The following is a 21,480-nucleotide window of genomic DNA, read 5'->3' on the forward strand; positions in this document are numbered from 1 at the left end:
ATTCTGAAGGGGGGAATGAGTAGAAACTACACTTCACCACAGGGGAACTTCGGGGCTCTTTACGATGGCAGGCAGACATTAGTCCACCCGCCATTGTTGCAGTGCTGGAACTGCCCGCCAGACATGCGGCGGTCTCACCACTGCAATTAGGATATGGTGGGCGCATCCTGGGCTTTTGACATTGCGGGCGGTGCTGCTTGCTGAAGCACCGCACGCAATGTCAAAAGTGCGTGAACAGCATTTCCCTGCACTACGTGGCAGGCAACACTCAGTGCCTGCTACTTGGTGCATGGAAATGAGGGGGGTACCATGGATACCCCCCAGTGCAGCTACACCCGCCCCGTATCCAATCCCCACCAGCCAAGGAAAGGCCTTTGTATACCTACATCCTGATTTGGCGGACTGTGCCTGCTAGACTCCGCCACTGTTTCAGGCGCCCTGCACCCTCTGCCAGGCAATCGGGACGATTGCCTTTGGCAGTGAAGCACCAGACTGACTTTCTGTCTGCCGTGGTACCCATTATCATCCTAATTTCGTAGTGGGTAAAGAGCTTCGTGTTGGCGGAAGGACCCCCTCCGCAGGCCCGGCGGTGGCGGTCCTTGCGCCACATTAATGACCTCCTTCGTCTCAGCACAGCAACAGTCTTTTGCATATCTGGTGGTCAAGGAACCTAAATCATTCCTGCTTCAAGAATACCTGTCATGGAATTGTACAGGAAGATTATGTTTCCCCCAACTCCTTGTAAGAAATGTACAATTGTGCACTGAGCTGGGTTGCAATGTATTTTATTTTCCTTTATAAAAAAGACATTGAGCTACACTTGCTTCTTCATGACCCTCTCAGAGTAATGCTGCTCACTGTAAATAAACGCCTTTAGTGATGTCAGTGGAGGACATTAGTAAATAATGTCCTAGCAGGTTTCACAAACAAGACAGCATTAAAAGGGTATCATATGGTGGAAATATATTTGCTGGTAAGTAGGAGTGATTATAGATTGAATGAAGGGAATTGATTTAGATTGTGAATAGGCCCTTTTTGTTTTTCCATTTGTTTTAAATGCTGTTCATGTACTTGATTGTAGATTTTCTTCATTGCAAATCTGTATTTGATTCATGTGAATACCTATGTATAAATAGGTATAAGACATTTAATAAAAACTTGGTTTAGACTAGTTTTAGATAGTATGCCATGAAGTGAACCTAAATTGTTGTACATCACGAAGCTGCTAAGTCAAATGTTTCCTCATTCAACACCCCTAATTTCAAGATGGAACAAATTGTTGGGCAGAGTTCTAACTTCAATCTTCATTCTGTTCTGTAAGAGTATCAGTGTTTTTTCGCGAATTCAGCTGCGTTTTATACTTTTCCTGAAATGGTAAATTTGTATGTTATGCCCGGAATGTTCAAGGAAGATTTCTTTCCTGCTCAATATTTTAACACCCTGCCAAAATGCAAATATTTGGGCCAGCTATGTAAATAGAATGTGGGTGACCAATTGAAAAGTTGCACTAAACATGGTCTGTCCCTAAAATGAGAAATACAGAGGGTTCCTCTTTCTCTTTTGCATAATATATAATGTGCAAAACTTTAAGTTTCCAGGAGGCGTGGTGTACTTTTATCCATGAGTCAGACTGTGCTCAATAAGTTTGTATCTTTAATGCCATTACAGAATCTCCTTTAGATTCAGCTGAAGGTTAGCATTGTTTACCTCTGTAAAATGTGCTTCAGATAATATATATCTAACCAATGTGTGTGTACTATTTTATTTTCGAGAGTGTGCATCAAATCTGTATTTATGATGATATTCTGGTATTTTCTTGCTGTCCCTGAGCATCAGGTGAAAAAGTCTGACCAAGTACAATGAAAACTATATTTTTTTTAGAACTTAATGTCATCCTCTGTTCTCTTTAGGTTCAGATATTGTCCAGTGGTTAACAAAGAACTTGTCAATAGAAGACCCCGGTAAATGCACATATATTTTTTTACATTGTATAATTGTTGTATGAAAACATAATTGTGTAATTTATTACATGCAATATATCCTACTTCTATTACTGCTTGAATTGCCACTCTGTGGAGGAAATGTCTTTAGTTTTATTGGAATTGAAAAGTATACATCTAAGCAAGTGGCTATACTTAACTCAAATATGTTTGTTCGCACATTCATTGAAATAAGATAGTGGGTCAATAAAATTAGTTCAGAGGAACACACAATGAATCAACCACCTCAAATGCTTAAAACGTACTTGCTCACTGCCATTTAATATTAAATTAACTTATTTCCTATTGATAATTTGTCTATCTTTGTAGGACGTTTCAATACAGTTAAATTGGCTCCTTTTAATTACTAATGCAATTGCTGAGATGGCCTTGAAAAACAAGGAGAGGGGCTCGTCTATTCCAAAGGGACAGAGTTAACTCAAAAGTTAAAAATTAATATTCCCTTCGGAGATGCTATATGTAAGATACCCACAATCAATCACAACAATCATTCACCTTCTACCACACTCAGTCCGGTTAATACTCCACTCTGAATGTTGAGGCACCCTAAATGTATTTAATTGAAAATTCCAAAATTCATTATTTTTCCAAACTCCCGGAAAGGAATACAATAAGACAGTTACATTTGTCATATGGCTCTTAATTTGGGATAATAGACAGCACCCTACAGGGGAATACATGTCCTGTATTTGTGTTGCTACTGTCTTTACCAAATTTAACAAGACTTCCAGCGTTGACACATTTCGGTGGAATAACCTCAATCAAGCCACCTTCTTCAGGACAAAAGTTTGATTCAATACTCTCCTTTCCCTTATCGCAAACAACAAATATAATTGATTCTTTAAACAACGGTGCAAAAGCACCCAGTTGAATGATACTTCAATAAAGTTTTGATGGTTCACAAATAATTCTGTATTCTCTATGTAGCTCCACTAAGTCCCTGCATACGATTTTCCAATATTCAATCAGGGGTCAATTTCTGGTTTATTCACCCACTTTTATATTGAGACTGTTTACTTAGTCTCAAGGGGCATATTATCAAGGGGGTTTATCTCCGATTTTTTGTCTTTAAAAGCCAAGAAAGCGGAGATAAAATTATCTCCCTATTACCTAGCTGTCGCTAACACCAGTTAGGGACAGCTAGTAGGAGATAGCAACGATCTTGGGCCCCACTTTGCATGTCAGAGAAATTTATCACTAATGACATGCAAAGTGGGCGTGCCAAGATGTTAGCAACTGGAAACAGTCGCTAACATCGCTATCTCCTATTACCAACTTTTGGAGATATTCGCGCTAAGCGCGAATATCTCCAAAAGCTAACACCTGCCCTGAGCAGTTCTTAGCCATGTTATCCAATGGGAGATGGATAACATGGCTAAGAGCATTAGCTCGGTAATGCATGAATATCGCTGACTTTTCAGCGATATTCATGCATTGTGGCCGATTTTTATCGCATTTGCGATAAACCTTGGTAATACCAAGGTTTATCTGCGATAAAAATCGCCGCAGGTCGGCGATAAATTTTTGTCTCTAACCAAGCAATAGCGATAATTATCGCTATTGCTTGGTAATATGCCCCAAGGTTTTATATATAAACGGAAAGCGTATCCGTAGCTTTTAAATCTCATGGGTCCCGCATATTCTGGTAGCTACTCTCCTCGCTCCTATATGGTTTAATTGAAAGTCAGATAGCTACCTAGAAAAACAACACATGCTTAAAATACTGTGGGGCATATTATCAAGGGGGTTTATCTCCGCTTTTTTGGCTTTAAAAGCCAAGAAAGCGGAGATAAAATTATCTCCCTATTACCTAGCTGTCGCTAACACCAGTTAGCGACAGCTAGTAGGAGATAGCGACCATCTTGGGCCCCGCTTTGCATGTCAGTGAAATTTATCACTAATGACATGCAAAGTGGTTGTGCCAAGATGTTAGCGATTGGAAACAGTCGCTTACATCGCTATCTCCTATTACCAACTTTTGGAGATATTCGCGCTAAGCGCGATTATCTCCAAAAGCTAACACCTGCCCCTGAGCAGTTCTTAGCCATGTTATCCAATGGTAGGTGAATAACATGGCTAAGAGCATTAGCTCGGTAATGCATGAATATCGCTACTTTTCAGCGATATTCATGCATTTCGGCCGATTTTTATCGCTTAGGAGATAAAACTTGATAATAGCAAGGTTCCTAAGCAATAAAAATCGCCGCAGCTGGGCGATAAAAATATTGCCGCTAAGCCAACATACGGATAGTTGTTGGTAATATGCCCCTGTGTTTGCTGGTGCGAGCACCGTGTGGGGGACTACACTGACCAGCACTCACCTCTGCACAAATCCCATCAAGAGGCAACCAGGCATCAGTGATTGGCCAGGGAAGCCCTCTTAGGGCAGTGTCTGCTCCTCAGTGTGGGACGCGCTTAAAATACCTTGTTTGCTGGTGCGAGCATGGCGTTAGGGACTACACCGACCAGAACTCACCTCTGCTCAACTCCTCTCAGGAGGTGGCCAGGCAGCAGTGGCTGGCCCAGGGAGCCCTCTTAAGGGCTGTGTCTGCTCCGCAGTGCGGGCTAAGGATGGGACTGTCTGCGGGGCCCTCATCAAGGTACTGTGCAATTAGTGTTTATATTTTTTACTTTTTCTTTTTTATTTGTTTGTGAATGGGTGCCGCAACCATGGCTCATTTAACTATGGTTAAAAGAAAGTCCCTCTTCCTGTGAAGGCTGGTGACTTCGCTCTGAATGGCTACATTAGGAAAGCAGTGGGTACCTTAAACAAAGAAATAGAGAGCATGGAATAATGATTATCTGCCACGATAACTTTGGCCCAGATACCTTACCGCCTACTGCTAAAGCTAAGTCTTTAAATGTGACCAATACTGAATTTCCTCAAGCCTCATTATATGCTCCTCTCAGGTCTGTTGAGCATGATTATGGGCAGGATACTAGCCAACTTTTAGCATGCCCTATGGGAATGATCTCATTTCAGAGGCTAACTCCTTTGTCTCGTGTGAATCACGGGTAGCACGTCTCTTGGATATCTTTAAACCAAATCAGGAGGATCACTTGTTACCTGGGTGTGATGGGTGACCTAAGTATGAACTTTCTTCCTCTAAATTGTACTCTCGAAGATGTCCTCTTTGCTTTACACCATAGAGCAACCTTAAAGGCCCCAGGCTCTGATGGGGTAACAGTTGATGCTTTTAAAGCAGCCTGGAAAGTATGGAAATCCATTTTGACACAGGTGTTTGATGCGGTTGCAGAGTATATGATTCCTCCCTCTTGGGCTGTCTCAATATTTGTTCCCATCTACAAAAAGGGCAATAAATCAGATCCTAAATGTTATTTCCCACTTTCCCTTCTAGATTCTTCAGTACAGTTGATGAGTAGGATACTATTAGTGAGGCTAGAGGAATGCGTCCAGGATAACTCTATTCTATCAGAAGCACAGTTTGGATTTAGGAAGGGCCTAGGTATTGTAGAGCAACGTGTAAACTTAAACAAAAAAATGGTTCTTCAAGCTGAAAGGATAAATTAGCTTCACATTTAGTATAGTTGGAAGAATGTTTAGGGTGATCAGATTTTCTAAATAAAAGCCACAGGCCTCAGAAACAGTATTAGGGCAATAATTTGTCAGCGACTACGATTACAGTGTTCACTGACATATAATGAATATATCAACATGGAGCTTCAGAGACATTGCGATAGCCGCATCACGTCAAGTAAATCATGGAAGACCCATTTCATAAGTGACAGATATTTCACATACGTTGTTGTGATAATCAAGTGGTTCATTAATGCACATTTTTAATCTGTTTTAAATGCACATATGTTCTCACAAATGTTAAAACTGAGCAATGCACTCATTTGCACAGCCTCATCAAGTGCACTACCTGCATGTAAAGCCAGACGTCTAGATTAAATTGCACTCTGCTTGACACAGATTTAGCATCCAGTTTGGAGAATGTGCACAGAATTTGGAAGACAGTAAGAAAGATACATCCAGTTCTGATATCTCATTATTTTGAGCAAACATGTCAAACTATGTAGAAGGTATTAGAAGAACAAAGATTTTATGACACCTCCTCCCAGCCCTCCATTATATAGGCCTATCCCTTGATTGATCTTCATAAATCCTGACATACGAAGAGTATGATTAACATGCTAAGCTTCATGCATTCATTGGTGGTGGGGGGAATGAAAGGGGCAGCTAAAGAAAGAAATATTTTCTATTGAAGCGAAATTTCCCCAAATTAGGCATGAAACAAGAACGTTGCTCAAAATATGGGGCCTCATTTATGAGGCTGTGCTTCACTTTTACCCCGCCGCATTTTTTACGCCACTGGTGCATCACAAAAAGTGATGCACCAGTGGCGTAAAAAATGCGCCTTGTTGCGCCATATTTACAAAGTGACGCATCTAGGGAGATGTGTCACTTTGTAAACCCCTGCCCACATTATACCTGCGCCAGGTATAATGTATGCAATGGGGGCGTATTGACGCAAGAAAGGGTCATGGAAGTGACGCCGTGAAATCTATGAGATTTCACTGCGCCACTTCTAGGATTAAAATCCGTCTAAATCTTACGCCTGCCTCACAGCAGTCGTAAGACTGACGCAAGCCCTTTCACATGGGGCTTGCCTCATGTGAAAGGACATTGCTGGAGTTGCGTCACTTTGTGACACACTCCAGCTATGCGTCACTTTTGTGCCTACAGATACGTCAGAAATACTGACGTATCTGTAACTCCTTTCGACATGATGTGTCATACTGTAAATATGACGCATCATTGGTGTCGCAAGGAGGGCGCAAGAAAAGTGATGCCTCGCTGTTTTCACGCATCGATGCGTCACTTTTCATAAATGAGGCCCATGGCCTTTACGATTTGGTGTGGATCAGCTCAATACTTTTTTTAGATATTTGTGTTGCAATCAGGTTTGGTAGCACTTTAAATGCTTACATTCTAAAAGCATGTTGTTAATTTGCTAACCTTCTTCAGATTCGGATTCATGGAAGATTTATCTATCCCAATTTGTAAAATAAAAAAATCTGATTGAATAAGGAAATATTTTTTCCTATCGTCCAAATGTGGATCAATGTAGGGTTTGGCAGCTGAGGTGCCAACGTCTGCATCCTGAAAACAGTGTGAGTGTGTAAATTGAAGCAAACAGGGCGCCCCTGACTGCATTGAGGATGTAGGGGGGTCTCATAGCACTAACGACTGATCTATATCTATACTAATATAATAAAGAGAGAGCCCAAACCTTTGAGGCAGGTAATCTCAGGAACCACAGCACCAATCACAACACCCAATATAGTGTTGGAAAGGGCAGTTGCAGCAGAAGGACATAGGCTATGCAGACGCCCACCATATACATTTAAAAAGTAAAAGAACTGTGCCAGCAAAGTAGTCCCTTGTGGGCGTGTCTGCATTGTGCTGTGGGCGTGTGCTGGGGGCGTGACAAATGCTGGGGGCGTGTGGTACGTTCCGCCCTTCATGCCATGTCTCATATCGTGTGCTGAGGGCGTGTGCTGGGCGTGGGCCTGTGCGGGGTGTGGGATTACGGGGAAAAAAAGCGAGCGGTGTGCCCAATATTTCATTGTTTTTTCTTCCCAGGTTCTGTATATTCCAGCTCCGGGTGTGCTTGCCCGCGCTCCCGGTGACATGCACCTGCTTTACTGTATGGAGGTCAGGCATGGCGCTACTCCCAAGGGCCGGAAGGAGCGCAAACAGGGGCTATTGTGCAGGAAATGTAATCTTGCCTTAACTTCTGGTGATGCCTGAAGCGCACACTGGAGATTTTCCACTTCTGTTGCGCACAGGCCACGTACATCCAGACACAAGGCCCGCCTCCACGGAAATAGCAAGAAAGGGACTATCCCTCCCCCGGGAATATGTGATGATATTCCGCAAACCAATATCCTGCATACCATCACTCCACAATTTTTATAACGGGGGATTATTACTCCGCAAAGACGTCATTTCTAAAACTTTTACAACGCATATGACTTTATCACCATTCCATTATAACGCAAATGAATGTGTGGTAAAGTCATACATTGTAAAAGTACATTATGAAAACATCAAATATATGTATGTGTGTATATATATATATATATATATATATATTTCAGACCAGTTATAGTTAGGAATTAGCATTTAAAAAACCCATTAAATTCACTGAAAAAACCATAGGTTTCACACCAGTTATAGTTAGCTGGAAATTTTACTGACATAAAACCATTGAAATTCCCACTTTATAGTTAGTTGGACTCACTATAACTTGCGCGCCTGCAATGCACTGCTGATAACGTCACATATTACATCACTCATGACATGGTCAGTGACATCATTCATGACATCACTGATGACACCATCCAGTGAATGTGTGTCTTTTTGAAAAATAAATATGTTTTATATATGTATATGTAAAAGGACTTTTTTTTTTAAATTGATTGGTTAACTGGCTTATTAAGTGTATCTTAGTGAATACATATATTAGCGAGTATTGTTTAAATATTTAAATGTTTGTATCAGTGTTTCACTTTGTGTATAAGTGGCTGCATGGGTTGGTGAGTAGCTACATATGTGTGTATATGGGTTATTAGATGTTTTTTTAGTATCAGTATGAGTGTCTGCATGGTTTGGTGGGGGTATTACTTAGCACATAGATGTCAGTAAAATTTCCAGCTAACTATAACTGGTGTGAAACCTATGGTTTTTTCAGTGAATGTAATAGGTTTTTTAAATGCTGATTCCTAACTATAACTGGTCTGAAACCTATGGTTTTTTCAGTGAATTTCAAAGGTTTTTTAAATGCTAATTCCTAACTATAACTGATGTGAAACCTATGGTTTTTTCAGTGAATTTCATAGGTTTTTTAAATGCTAATTCCTAACTAAAACTGGTGTGTAACCTATGGTTTTTTCAGTGAATTTCATAGGTTTTTTAAATGCTAATTCCTAACTATATAAGGCCCCAAACCTATGTTTTTTTCAGTGAATTTCAAAGTTTTTTTAATAGCAAATGTCTATAGGTATGAAATGTAATATTTTTGAAAATGAATCCTATATTATATATTTATGTTAAACAATTTTTTTATGTATATTGTTTTTTTTTTATTATTTTTTTTTGCCCTGGAGCGCTCCCGGTGCGCGCCCCGGTGAGTGCCCCGAAAAGCGTAGTCTTTTGAAGCGCCCCGGTGCGCGAACCGGGAAGCGTCCCATTAGCGCCAATGTCGCGAACGAAAACATGATCGTGACGTATCGCGTAGCCACGGCCGCGTGATACGCACGGCGTAAGCGCACCAGGAAGCACTCGAGCGAATACGATCGCGCAATGTAAGCATTCGACGCGCTTACGCGACACGCCCCGGGGGCACGTAGCGTAAGCGCGTCGGGTCATGTGACCTGAAAATAACACTTTTCATTGGTTCATAACAGTTTTGGTTTCATAATGATGAAGCCCCTGGTCTTGTGACCTGAAAATAACACTTTTCATTGGTTCAGGACAGTTTTTTTTTCCAAATGATGAAAGACCCCACCTTTTTTCCTTATTCTGACTTTGTCCTTTGACTGAGGAAGACCTGTTTGAACATCTTTAAGAAATATTTTGTACTTTAAAATGGCTACAATAGCAGCAGCAGCTGGAGCACCTGCACCACCACCCCCACCACAACCACCAAGAGGACCACCACAACATTACATTGGTGGTCAAGAAGAGGAGGAGGAGGAAGAGGAGGAGGAGGAGGGGAGTAGATGGCTGCAAGAAGACAATACCCCATACAAACCAAGGCAGCACATTGTATGGGAGTTTTTTTCTATACCAGAGAGCAAGAAGAAAGTCAATGAGCCCAAGGTGACTTGCCTAATCTGTGGCATGGAACTTTCAAGGGGTAACCCGAACAAAAAATATTCTTTCGGTAATAATACCATGATTAGACACATGCAGCGCAAGCATCCGAGAAACTATTCTGCTGCAGAGGTGAGAGAACTGGCCAGCAACCCTCCCCAATCTTCAACCACCACCTCCAAAAGAAAGCAACCCACTCCATCGGGACCAGAAACAAGGGAGACGATCCCTTGCATACAACCACGGTTTGGGGAATTCAGAATTACATGTATTTTTTGTGGTAAGACCATCTCCTATGGTGAGCAGAGCATAAAGCTCATCCTCCTTGCTGGTGACAACCACAATTGCCCCAAAAAACCCTATTTTTTTCCTGACTTTTTTTTGCTCCTGTTGAGCCATTTTGAATTCCCTGTTTTTTGTTTCTCCCCATAAAAATAACCAAAACAAATACAAAATAGTTCATAAAAGCCAAAAAAAGTACAAAATGTTCAAAAAACATAAAAAAATATAAAACAACAAAAAGAAGAAAAAAAACAGTTCTTTTTAGAACTACCTCCAATTTCTAAAAAAAGGCTAAATATTTTAAAAACTCTATCATTCATTTTTCCCCATGGTACGCTCCCCTGTCCGCTCCCCGGTGCGCGTACCGGGCGCTCCCCCTGCGCAAATCAAAAAAACTTTTTTTTTTTCACCCGCGGGGCCCTTTTATAGCCCCCACATCATACCTAGGGGGTCAAGGGGGGTCTACTCTGCCCCCTTATGGTCATTTCCCCCTTTGTTTTTCCCACCTCTTGTGTCTCGATCCTACCGAGACACAAGATGGCAGCCGCTCCGGACTGTTTCGAATGTTTATAGACACCCGAGAGCCAATCAGCTTTCCGTGCGCACCTCGCGTGGCGCGCCCGGAGCGCTCCCCGGTGCGCGTACCGGGGCGCTGCCATAGATATATAGATTTTTTTTAACCTAAATTACTCAAAAACCACTGGAGCACATGTCTTGAGACATAGCAAAGGCACATCGGGCTACCAGTCCCTACGATTTTGCCAAGTTTGGTGGAAATCCATTCAGACGTTCGGGCTAAAAGCGAGGTCGACCGCCCTATGGAAATTAACATGGGGAAAACACGTTTTGGGACCCCCCTTTCATCTCGGACCCCGCTTGACGAATCCCCCCCAAACTTTAAAGGAAGGACTAGAGCTCCGCGAGGCAAATTTGAGGAAATTTTCAGGCAGATTCGTCAACCGGCGCCAAAGATATTCACAAAAGAATTTTGGGATTTTGCATTGAAAAAAATCCTAACTATAACTACCTACTGGCGACCGCCAGTAGGTAATATATATATATATATATATATATATATATACTAACAGCCCGTCCCGATGTTGTCCGGGTATGAATTGCTGCCGGACAGTAGTATATTGTTTTGTAGAATTTCGTTTTGATAGCATTTCTTATCTGTGACAGGCTTGTGAAACGCTCCGATTCACAGTGCACTGCTGATGCACTTAAGAGTGCGCGTTCAGTAGTGTGTGAACTCGAGTTTCCCTACTTTATTTTTCCTTGCAATATTATATAGCGAGAACTCGACAACTTGAAATGAGCACAATTTACATTACAGAAGAACAAATTCATTTGTGGTAGGCACGGGGAGACAAAGCGATTTGCCTGGAATCACAGGATGTTGAGCTGATGCCGAGATTCGAACGTAGCTCCCCAGCTCTAAAGTTCGCAATTCTAGAACTTGTGGTGGGAGGTGTGTCTAAAAGTGTGTGTTGGTGCTGGCCATCAAGGAGAGAGACCTGTGCATTTTTCAAATGGGTGGTAAAAAAATATGAGTATGTTGCTGGAGATGTGGGCCGCCGTGCCACCAATGTACTTACCGGGGGAGGGTAAACACCCATTATTCCAAAACTTTCTTTCCGCATACCATCACTTCGCATACTTTCATTACGAAAGTACCATGACTCCGCAATGCCATTATAACGCCTGGCATTACATTTTATATGCTTTTACTACGCATACATTTACAACGAAATTCGTTGTAAATGCATGAATGGTAAAAGCATGTTTTTTTTAATGTTTGGATAAGGTAAGTATGGGTATGGGGTAAATGTTTTGGGGTACTGAGGTATATGTTTTGGGGTGTTTGGGTATTTTAAGGGTTCAGATATAGTTTTGGGTTATGGGGTACAGGGGGTAGTTTTAGGGTTTAGGGATAGCATGGGTTTTGAGGTACAGGGGTATTTTTAGGGTTCAGGACTAGGTTTGGGTTTTGGGGTACAGGGGTATTTTTAGGGTTCAGGGATAGGTTTGGGTTTTGGGGTACAGGGTATATTTATAGGGTTAAGATGGGTTAGTGTTTAAGGGTGTTGGGGTATTTTAAGGAGTACGGGTGGGTTATGATTTTGGGGTGCAGGGGTATTTAAAGGGAGCAGGGTGTGATTAGTTTTTAGGGTGTAAAGGGTAATGAAATAAAATAATAAATAAAAATAATATAAATAATGCAATTTAAAAGAATAAATGTTTTTAAAAATTGTGGGTATATATATATATATATATATATATATATATATATATATATATATATATATATATATATATATATATATATATATATATATATATATATATATATATATTTGATGTTTTAATAATGTACTTTTACAATGTATGACTTTACCACACATTCATTTGCGTTATAATGGAATGGTGATAAAGTCATATGCGTTGTAAAAGTTTTAGAAATGATGTCTTTGCGGAGTAATAATCCCCCGTTATAAAAATTGTGGAGTGATGGTATGCAGGATATTGGTTTGCGGAATATCATCACATATTCCCGGGGGAGGGATAGTCCCTTTCTTGCTATTTCCATGGAGGCGGGCCTTGTGTCCGGATGTACGTGGCCTGTGCGCAACAGAAGTGGAAAATCTCCAGTGTGCGCTTCAGGCATCACCGGAAGTTAAGGCAAGATTACATTTCCTGCACAATAGCCCCTGTTTGCGCTCCTTCGGGCCCTTGGGAGTAGCGCCATGCCTGACCTCCATACAGTAAAGCAGGTGCACGTCACCGGGAGCGCGGGGCAAGCACACCCGGAGCTGGAATATACAGAACCTGGGAAGAAAAAACAATGAAATATTGGGCACACCGCTCGCTTTTTTTTCCCCGTAATCCCGCACCCCTCACAGGCCCACGCCCCCAGCACACGCCCTCAGCACACGATATGAGACATGGCATGAAGGGCGGAACGTACCACACGCCCCCAGCACACGCCCACAGCACAACGCAGACACGCCCACAAGGGACTACTTTGCTGGCACAGTTCTTTTACTTTTTAAATGTACATGGTAGGCGTCTGCATAGCCGATGTCCTTCTGCTGCAACTGCCCTTTCCAACGCTATATTGGGTGTTGTGATTGGTGCTGTGGTTCCTGAGATTACCCACCTCAAAGGTTTGGGCTCTCTCTTTATTATATTAGTATAGATATACCCACATTTTTTTAAAACATTTATTCTTTTAAATTGCATTATTTATATTATTTTTATTTATTATTTTATTTCATTACCCTTTACACCCTGAAAACTAATCCCACCCTGCTCCCTTTAAATACCCCAGCACCCCAAAATCATAACCCACCCGTACTCCTTAAAATACCCCAACACCCTTAAACACTAACCCATCTGAACCCTATAAATATACCCTGTACCCCAAAACCCAAACCTATCCCTGAACCCTAAAAATACCCCTGTACCCCAAAACCCAAACCTAGCCCTGGACCCTTAAAATACCCCTGTACCCCAAAACCCAAACCTAGCCCTGAACCCTAAAAATACCCCTGTACCTCAAAACCCATACTATCCCTAAACCCTAAAACTACACCTGTACCCCATAACCCAAAACTATATCTGTACCCTTAAAATACCCAAACACCCCAAAACATATACCTCAGTACCCCAAAACATTTACCCCTATACCCATACTTCCTTATCCAAACATTAAAAAAACACATGCTTTTACCATTCATGCATTTACAACGAATTTCTTTGTAAATGTATTCGTAGTAAAAGTATATAAAATGTAATGCCATGCGTTATAATGGCATTGCGGAGTCATGGTACTTTCGTAATGAAAGTATGCGGAATGATGGTATGCGGAAAGAAAGTTGCAGAATAATGGGTGTTTACCCTCCCCCGGTAAGTACATTGGTGGCACAGCGGCCCACATCTCCAGCAACATACTCATATTTTTTCACCACCCATTTGAAAAATGCACAGGTCTCTCTCCTTGATGGCCAGCACTGACATACACTTTTAGACACACCTCCCGCCACAAGTTCTAGAGTTGCGAACTTTAGAGCTGGGGAGCTACGTTCGAATCTCGGCATCAGCTCAACATCCTGTGATTCCAGGCAAACTGTTTGTCTCCCCGTGCCTACCAGAAATGAATGTGTTCTTCTGTAATGTAAATTGTGCTCATTTCAAGTTGTCGAGTTCTCGCTATATAATATTGCAAGGAAAAATAAAGTAGGGAAACTCGAGTTCACACACTACTGAACGCGCACTCTTAAGTGCATCAGCAGTGCACTGTGAATCGGAGCGTTTCACAAGCCAGTCACAGATAAGAAATGCTATCAAAACGAAATACTACTGGCCGGCAGCAATTCATACTCGGACAACGTCGGGACGGGCTGCTAGTACAAAATAAAGACAGAAGCCCCTGTTGTCACCACAGGATTCTCATATCGGCTCACAAAGATGTGGATCACATTAGCTGGCATTTTGGTTTTGATCCATGGCTACAAAATTGGGGATCCAAATATGTCATTTATAAACATTTTCCCTAATCATCCTTTTGGAGCATAATTGTTAATCCTGGATAAACAAAAAATAAATCGTAATCTGTAGTGCAACTGCACTTGGTCAAAGGCCATGCACAGTGAATGCTGTGGACATGTGTGCTGGATGCAGGACACAGCTCATTTGAGCGGGACACACGGTGGGCTTTGCTATAGACCAGGCCTTACACAAAGGGTATGCTCGCAAGGGGAATCACCTCTAAAGATCAAGGTCAAATCACCTGTTCTCCTTGGTTTCCTTCACAGCCTCAATGTCGGCGGTGAGACAGCTTACATTTAAGCTGTCTCACTGCCAACATAGAGGCTGTTAGGGAAACCAAGGAGAACTTTAAGGTGTGTTCCCTGACATTACTTAATTTCATGTATTTACCTAATTTGAAATGATAATTTCATTAGTTGACTCAACGAGTTATTGGGACCTTGAACCCCTTGGACTCCTAGGCGTCAGGAGTTACATACACTACAAGTGATTTGACCTTGATCTTTAGGGGCGATTTGCCTGAGACGCTTTAAGTGGTTTGTCCAGTGTTTCTTTATTTTTCACAACAAAATGTTATTGTCGTCAGACAAATCTGCTCTGGAGTATACAGGGTTACCGATATTACAGTAGACATAGTAGTAATAGTGATGTCAACATTTACAGTATCCAAACATAACAATTTAGAAGTTAAGGATATCTGAGTTAAAACCCAAACAATAAACAACAGTGCCATAGTCCCAATATGCAGTCTGGTGCAAATAGTTCCCAGCCACCGAGGTCGAATAGGTGCATAGGTGTAATCTAATCTGTCACTCATTATCTGATCATCAAGCCAATTCCTCAATATTTGATGCAGGTGGAATGGGCTTAAGTAGAGTCCCCGATAGCCTGCCCACCTCTTACATATCTTAGGGTGTTTCTGGGGGCACCCCCTTGCTTTGAAGATTGGTATTTCCAGCTCCATAGAGAAGTCGAGACCCCTCTTATAGACCTTCACTGATGGTGAGGACACATCCTTTTATGCGCTGGCAATATCTTGCTTCGTCAGTGTCAGTCCAACAAATAATAAATGGCGCTTATACCTATAGCCCCCTATCCCTTCTGTGATATTTAGCATAGCCCAATGTGGTGATTATGGAATATTCCATCCCAGACATTCCGAGAGGCCAGTTATCACCCCTCGCCAAAACCTTAACTATGCCACGAATTTCCAAATGGTGTGTATGAGAGTGCCCTCTGCAACCCTGCAGTGCGGGCAATGGAGGGAGGCAATCAGTCCCGCACACCGGAGCCTGTGTCTAGTAAAATAAACACAGTAAAGATATTTGAATTGTATAAGGTGGAGGCATGCTGCGATGGCTGCGCTGTGTGGGGACTCCAGCGCCTCAGCCCAATCATCGTCATCTACAGGACTGAGATATTTTTGTCAGGTGTTGCATGTTGTGTTGAGTGTAGTGGGGCTATTGTTCACAAGTACGCCATATCGCAGTAATTTTGTGGTCACCCAATTCCCCCATAAACACTTTAGCCTCAATGCGGTTGAAGTCGGGTATGTTTTCTTGGTGTGCTATGTAGGGGAGAATGCATGACGGAATTAAAGGTATCTGTAAAACTGGGAGCAGGGCATGTCAAATTCAGTTTGTAGCTCCTGGAAGGATTTTAAGGTTTGATCATTTAGGACCTCCCCAACCGTAGGGATACCAATAGCCTCCCAGCACGCAAATCCAGACAATGTGGACTGCTTTGGTAAGTATGCAAAAAGGGGCCTCCTTCGTCAATCAGTTCTGACTCCTACCCACGAAAGGGGACATATTCTGGACCAGATTTGGTCTCGTAATATCCCACTATCCACTCCGATGATAATGCCCTGCATATGGTCGGATCATCATCAACTGCAATTCTCCATCACCTTTCACGGCCATCTAAAGGCACCCGCTCCTGCGGGGGGTCTAGCAAGGAAATGGAGCTCACTAAATAAACAAGATTTCCTGTCTACTCTGGCCAACTCTCTCCCAGCATCCTCCCCAGACATTAACCTGATGGACAAAGATCTCACTGAATGGCTCTTGGCAGTCAGCAACGGATGCCCATAGATGGTTCACCGTAGATCTAAAAAACCAAAAAATAGAACTGCGCCAACTGGAGAGAAAATGGAGACATGGGTATTCCGATGAAGATAGAACATTATATACAGCTGCCCGCAGGAAATATAAAAACTATATCTTATCTGCTAAGGCAGTCTTCTTCTCCGAAAAAATCTCAAACGCCCAAAATAAATCCAGAGAAATCTTCAGGGTCGTAAATGACCTATGTAATGATGTCAGAACTTCCCCCTCTTAAGTCCCCACTCAAATGATGTGCAATCAGCTCAATTACTTTTTTAAGGATAAGATTGCCATTATAAAAGACAGCATTCAGTCCAGCTCGACCACTGCGGAAAGAGTAGACATCTATAGAAATCCCCACAAACTCAAGGTTATCCCTCCTATAGATCAATCGAGGTTAGCAGAATTGATGAACCGAGTAATGTCCGGGTCTCCCAACGACCCCTGTCCCCCGCACATACTAAAGGAAGTTTATTCTACACTACCCCAAGGAATACTTCCCCTTCTGAACGAGTCCCTATTACAGGTAATACTCCCCAATTCGTTCTAAAACGCCACGCTGGTCCCATTAATTAAAAAACCTGGGGCCGACCCTTCCAACCTATCAAACTACCGACCCATATCACTCCTCCCATTCGGTGCAAAGATTTTAGAAGCCCATGTGGCTAGCTGTATCTCGAGTTTTATAGAGACATCTGACTTTTTAGAGCCCAATCAAGCCGGCTTTCGCCAGGCACACTCTACTGAGACGGTGATCCTAGCGGTCCTGGACACAATGAGGTCTAATGCCGATAAGAGCATACATCAGGCCTTGGTGCTTCTGGACTTGTCTGCAGCGTTCGACACGGTGGATCATACTATCTTATTACACCGCGTCGAACAGGCCGGCCTGCGAGGCACAGCGCTCGGATGGGTCAAGTCCTTTCTGAATGACCGATTCCAGGCTGGCAAGCTTGAGAACTTTACGGCGCCCAAACTCTCCACCACCTGCCGCGTTCCGCAGGGCTCGTCATTGTCCCCACTCCTGTTCAATTTGTGCCTTAAACCGTTGTTGCACTCTTTAAAAAACAGGAAGGTTACAACATACAACTATGCGGACGACCTGCAGCTTATATTCCCACTAAATTCCACAGACTCCGTTGAGGAATTTCAGGCCACTATGTTGCACATTCAAGGGTGGATGGAGACAAACCATCTAAAACTTAATCCTGGAAAGACCGAGCTGGTACTCCCAGGAAAAAGCACAACCAGCTGGGGCCCTCATTTTTGGCCGCCCTCAATGGGATCCTCCCCGTCTCCCTCCCCTTCGGTAAAAAGTCTCGGGATCACCCTTAACACCGATCTCTCATTAAAAAGTCAGGTGGGAACTGTGATCTCCTCATGTTTCTTCCAGTTACGGAAGATTAAGAAAATTGCTCATCTGCTCACGCACTCCGCCCTCATCCAGGTGGTAATTGCCTTGGTCCTCTCCCGCTTAGATTTCTCTAACTCCATTTATCTAGGCATCCCCTTGGCTCTTTCCAATCGCTTGCAGATTGTGCAGAATCAAGCGGCCAGACTAATATTTAAATGCAACGGCAGGAGTTCGGCGAAACCATTGCTAGCCACTCTTCATTGGCTACCTATAGCTCAACGCGTAACCTTCAAAGTAGGCTGCCTGGCCTTTAAGGCTCTTCATGGAAAAAGCCCCAAGTTTAAAAACCACCTCATAAACAAACACGAACCGACTCGTAATCTCCGCTCTGCCCACCTGTCCCTACTCACCTTGCCCCTCTTTAAAAAGAAACGTCTCGGCGGATGCCGATTTGCTTATTTGGCCCCAAAGATCTGGAACTCGTTTCCCTTATCACTCCGGAGTTGCACTAATCTAATGGAATTTAGGGGTGCACTGAAGACCTGGTTGTTCAAACAAGCACACGGTTAGGATACTGCGTACCATCTTTTCTCTTCTCTAGCGCCATGAAACCCTTGGGTGCCCGTGCGCTATACAAATCACAAATAACATAACATAACATAACATAACAATCTACCCCACCACCGCTTGCCGCCATGTCATGAAGACCATCCTGGTTGCGGGCTGTAGCGTTTTAAGCGTCGGACATGAATATAGGATCATATGTAATGACAAAGTGTTCATTAACCAGGGCTCAACCTCATAAGCTGGATCTCGACTGTCGCCATGCCACCAGTCATTAAGAATAGGAAGATGTGAAGCAGTATGATATGCCTGAACATCTGGAGTCGCAATACCTCTGCAGTATTTAGATTGGAAACAGTTTCTTAGAGCCACGTGTGCTGAACCCCCGCCCAAAGAAAGTGACCCAGGATTGCATTTAGTTGTCTGAACCAGGTGGGCAGTATTGGGTAAGGGTGATTTTGAGTTGATATAGGAGGCGGGGTAGGGAAACCATCTTAAAGATGGAAGATCTGCCAAACAGAGATAGTGGTAAGTGCGACCAAGAGCGCACATGTTCCTTGACCTGTGTCCATAGTGGGGCTAGATTTCTATCCCATGAAATGGCCCTGAGATGCAGACTAGAACACCCCAAGATATTTAAAACCCATCTGGGACCACTGTTACCTCACATGTCCATTCACCCAATTGGTCTCCCCTGTAGACGCCATAGGAAGGATTTACGGGCATTCATGTATAGACCTGAGGTCTCACCAAAGTTTTGCATTATCCTGAGTAGCCGCGGGTCTGATCTATTAGGCTGTGTGAAGAAGAATAGTACATCATCTGCATATAGGGCTATGTGGTCTGAGGCTTCCTGTTACTACTCAAAGCCATGAACCTAGGCATCGATTCTTACCCAAGCCACGAGCGGCTCAATGGCTAATGCAAAAAGATAGGGGGACACAGGCATCCCTGTATGGTTCATCGTCCAATTGGGAAGGTCCGAGAGGTCGAGTCTGACACACAGACAGAAGCTGTAATATCAGTGCAGAGGAGGTGGATATATTTGAGGAGATGGGGCCCAATATTCAGGCGACTCAGGAGTGCAAAGAAGTAGGTCCAATTAAGTGGGTCAAATACCTTGTCAATGTCTGCAAGGAGAAGCGCCACCAGTTCATCCGGCCGGTCCACAGAGGAAATAGCATTGTGTGCGCTACAAATATTATGCCCTGTGGCACAGCCTGGCATGAAGCTGGCTAGATCAGGGTGAATCAAGTCTGTAATATGTGGTACAATACAGTTAACCATGATTTTTGCCAGGAGTTTCGCCTCGACATTAAGCAGAGAGATTGAGCGGTATGATGTAAATGTAAATGTAAATGTAAATGTATTGGCATTTATATAGCGCACTACTTACCCGTAGGGTCCCAAGGTGCTTCGACCGCTGCGAAACCCTTCCTGGCTTCCCTGAGAGATGGTCCCTTAATGGGTACCTCCAGGGTGAGACCAGGCATCCCCGGCGGTCTGGTGGGGCCGTTAGTGAAGATGAGGCAAGCTAATGCCCAGAGTTGCCGAGTGTGATCGCTGATCAGAGTGGGCACCGAGGCGAGAGAATTATCGAGTCCGCTGACCCTGGTCCAGAAACCTGCCGCGCCGGGAATCGAACCCTGGTCCCGGGCCGTCCTCTGCTCTCGGGTCTGCCGCCTGGTTTTAAAAAGACAACTATGTCTGTGTCAGGTGGGAGGCACCCCCCATCCACAGCAGCATTAACTGCTGCTAGATATGGAGCATTCAATTGAGACTAGTACTTTTTATGAAACTCACATGGGAAGTCGTTTGGACCTGGCACCCTACCGGAGTGCATGTTGGACAGGGCACCTTGATCTCGTCAATTGTCAGCGGGCATCCAGATCCTCTCTCACCGAATCCAACAGGGATCGTGAAGACAAGTCAGACAGGAACCGTGAATAGTGTCCTCTGGGAAGATTTCCCTAGGAGCATATAAGTCTGTAAAAATATTCGGCAGAGCTTGTCGCAATTTGTGCTGGGTCAGTGAGTACCTCACCAGTGGAGCCAAGTATACCTGGGATAGATAGGGGCCGGAGTTTTTGTTGACAGGGGCAGTGGAGCAGGCCGCTGGATTTATCACCCCACTGATACATCAGACTACGGGTAGTGAGCCAAAACATTATGGCCTCATCCAGGAGTTCACTGGCATATGTTTGTTGTGCAATAAGCAGCTGTCGATGTACGGCGCCCCCATCTTCTCCCCTGCTCCTACACTCCAGATCACTGATTTGGGCCTGCCTCCCTATCAGCCTTTCACAGCATTGTTTACGCCGTGTAGTGCAGAATGCAATATCCACCCTATGTGTGTAGGTTTCATAGCCTCCCATTGAGTTTCAGGGGACCGCTCAACCATGTCTGTATTGTGGAAGAAATATTCTGAAACAGCTGTGTGCATATATAGTGTGTACTGCTCATTTTGAAGATGCCATGTCGAGAGCTGCCAGAGAAGCGGAGAGCATCTTGGATCTAAACACAACTGCATCGACATGGGGGAATTTTGAGATAGGCCTCTAGGCAGAATTTCTGCTTTCTCAAGTCTATTGAGATGGGATAAGAAAATATAGTCAATGCGAGAGAAGGATTTGTGAAAACCAGAGAAGTATGTGAAGCCATGGTCTGTTTGTTGGAGTTTCCGCCAAGTGTCTACCCATCCCATCCCCTGAGTCAGTGACTGTAGCTTTGATCCCCGGTTGTCTACCTGTCGCCCCATACTATGCCATCTGTCATTCA

General features: G+C 43.4%; 1 protein-coding gene across 1 annotated transcript in view; it reads left to right on the plus strand.

The window, feature by feature from the left end:
* Positions 1-21,480, plus strand: part of RGS7 (regulator of G protein signaling 7) — a 2,226,031-nt gene that overhangs the window by 986,106 nt on the left and 1,218,445 nt on the right. The window contains exon 4 of the mRNA XM_086925320.1: positions 1,911-1,961. Within this exon, the coding sequence (XP_086781446.1) occupies positions 1,911-1,961 (51 nt within the window). The remainder of the gene's footprint in view (positions 1-1,910; positions 1,962-21,480) is intronic.

This window comes from Lissotriton vulgaris, chromosome 6 (assembly GCF_964263255.1).
Source record: "Lissotriton vulgaris chromosome 6, aLisVul1.2, whole genome shotgun sequence".
Classification (NCBI taxonomy): domain Eukaryota; kingdom Metazoa; phylum Chordata; class Amphibia; order Caudata; family Salamandridae; genus Lissotriton; species Lissotriton vulgaris.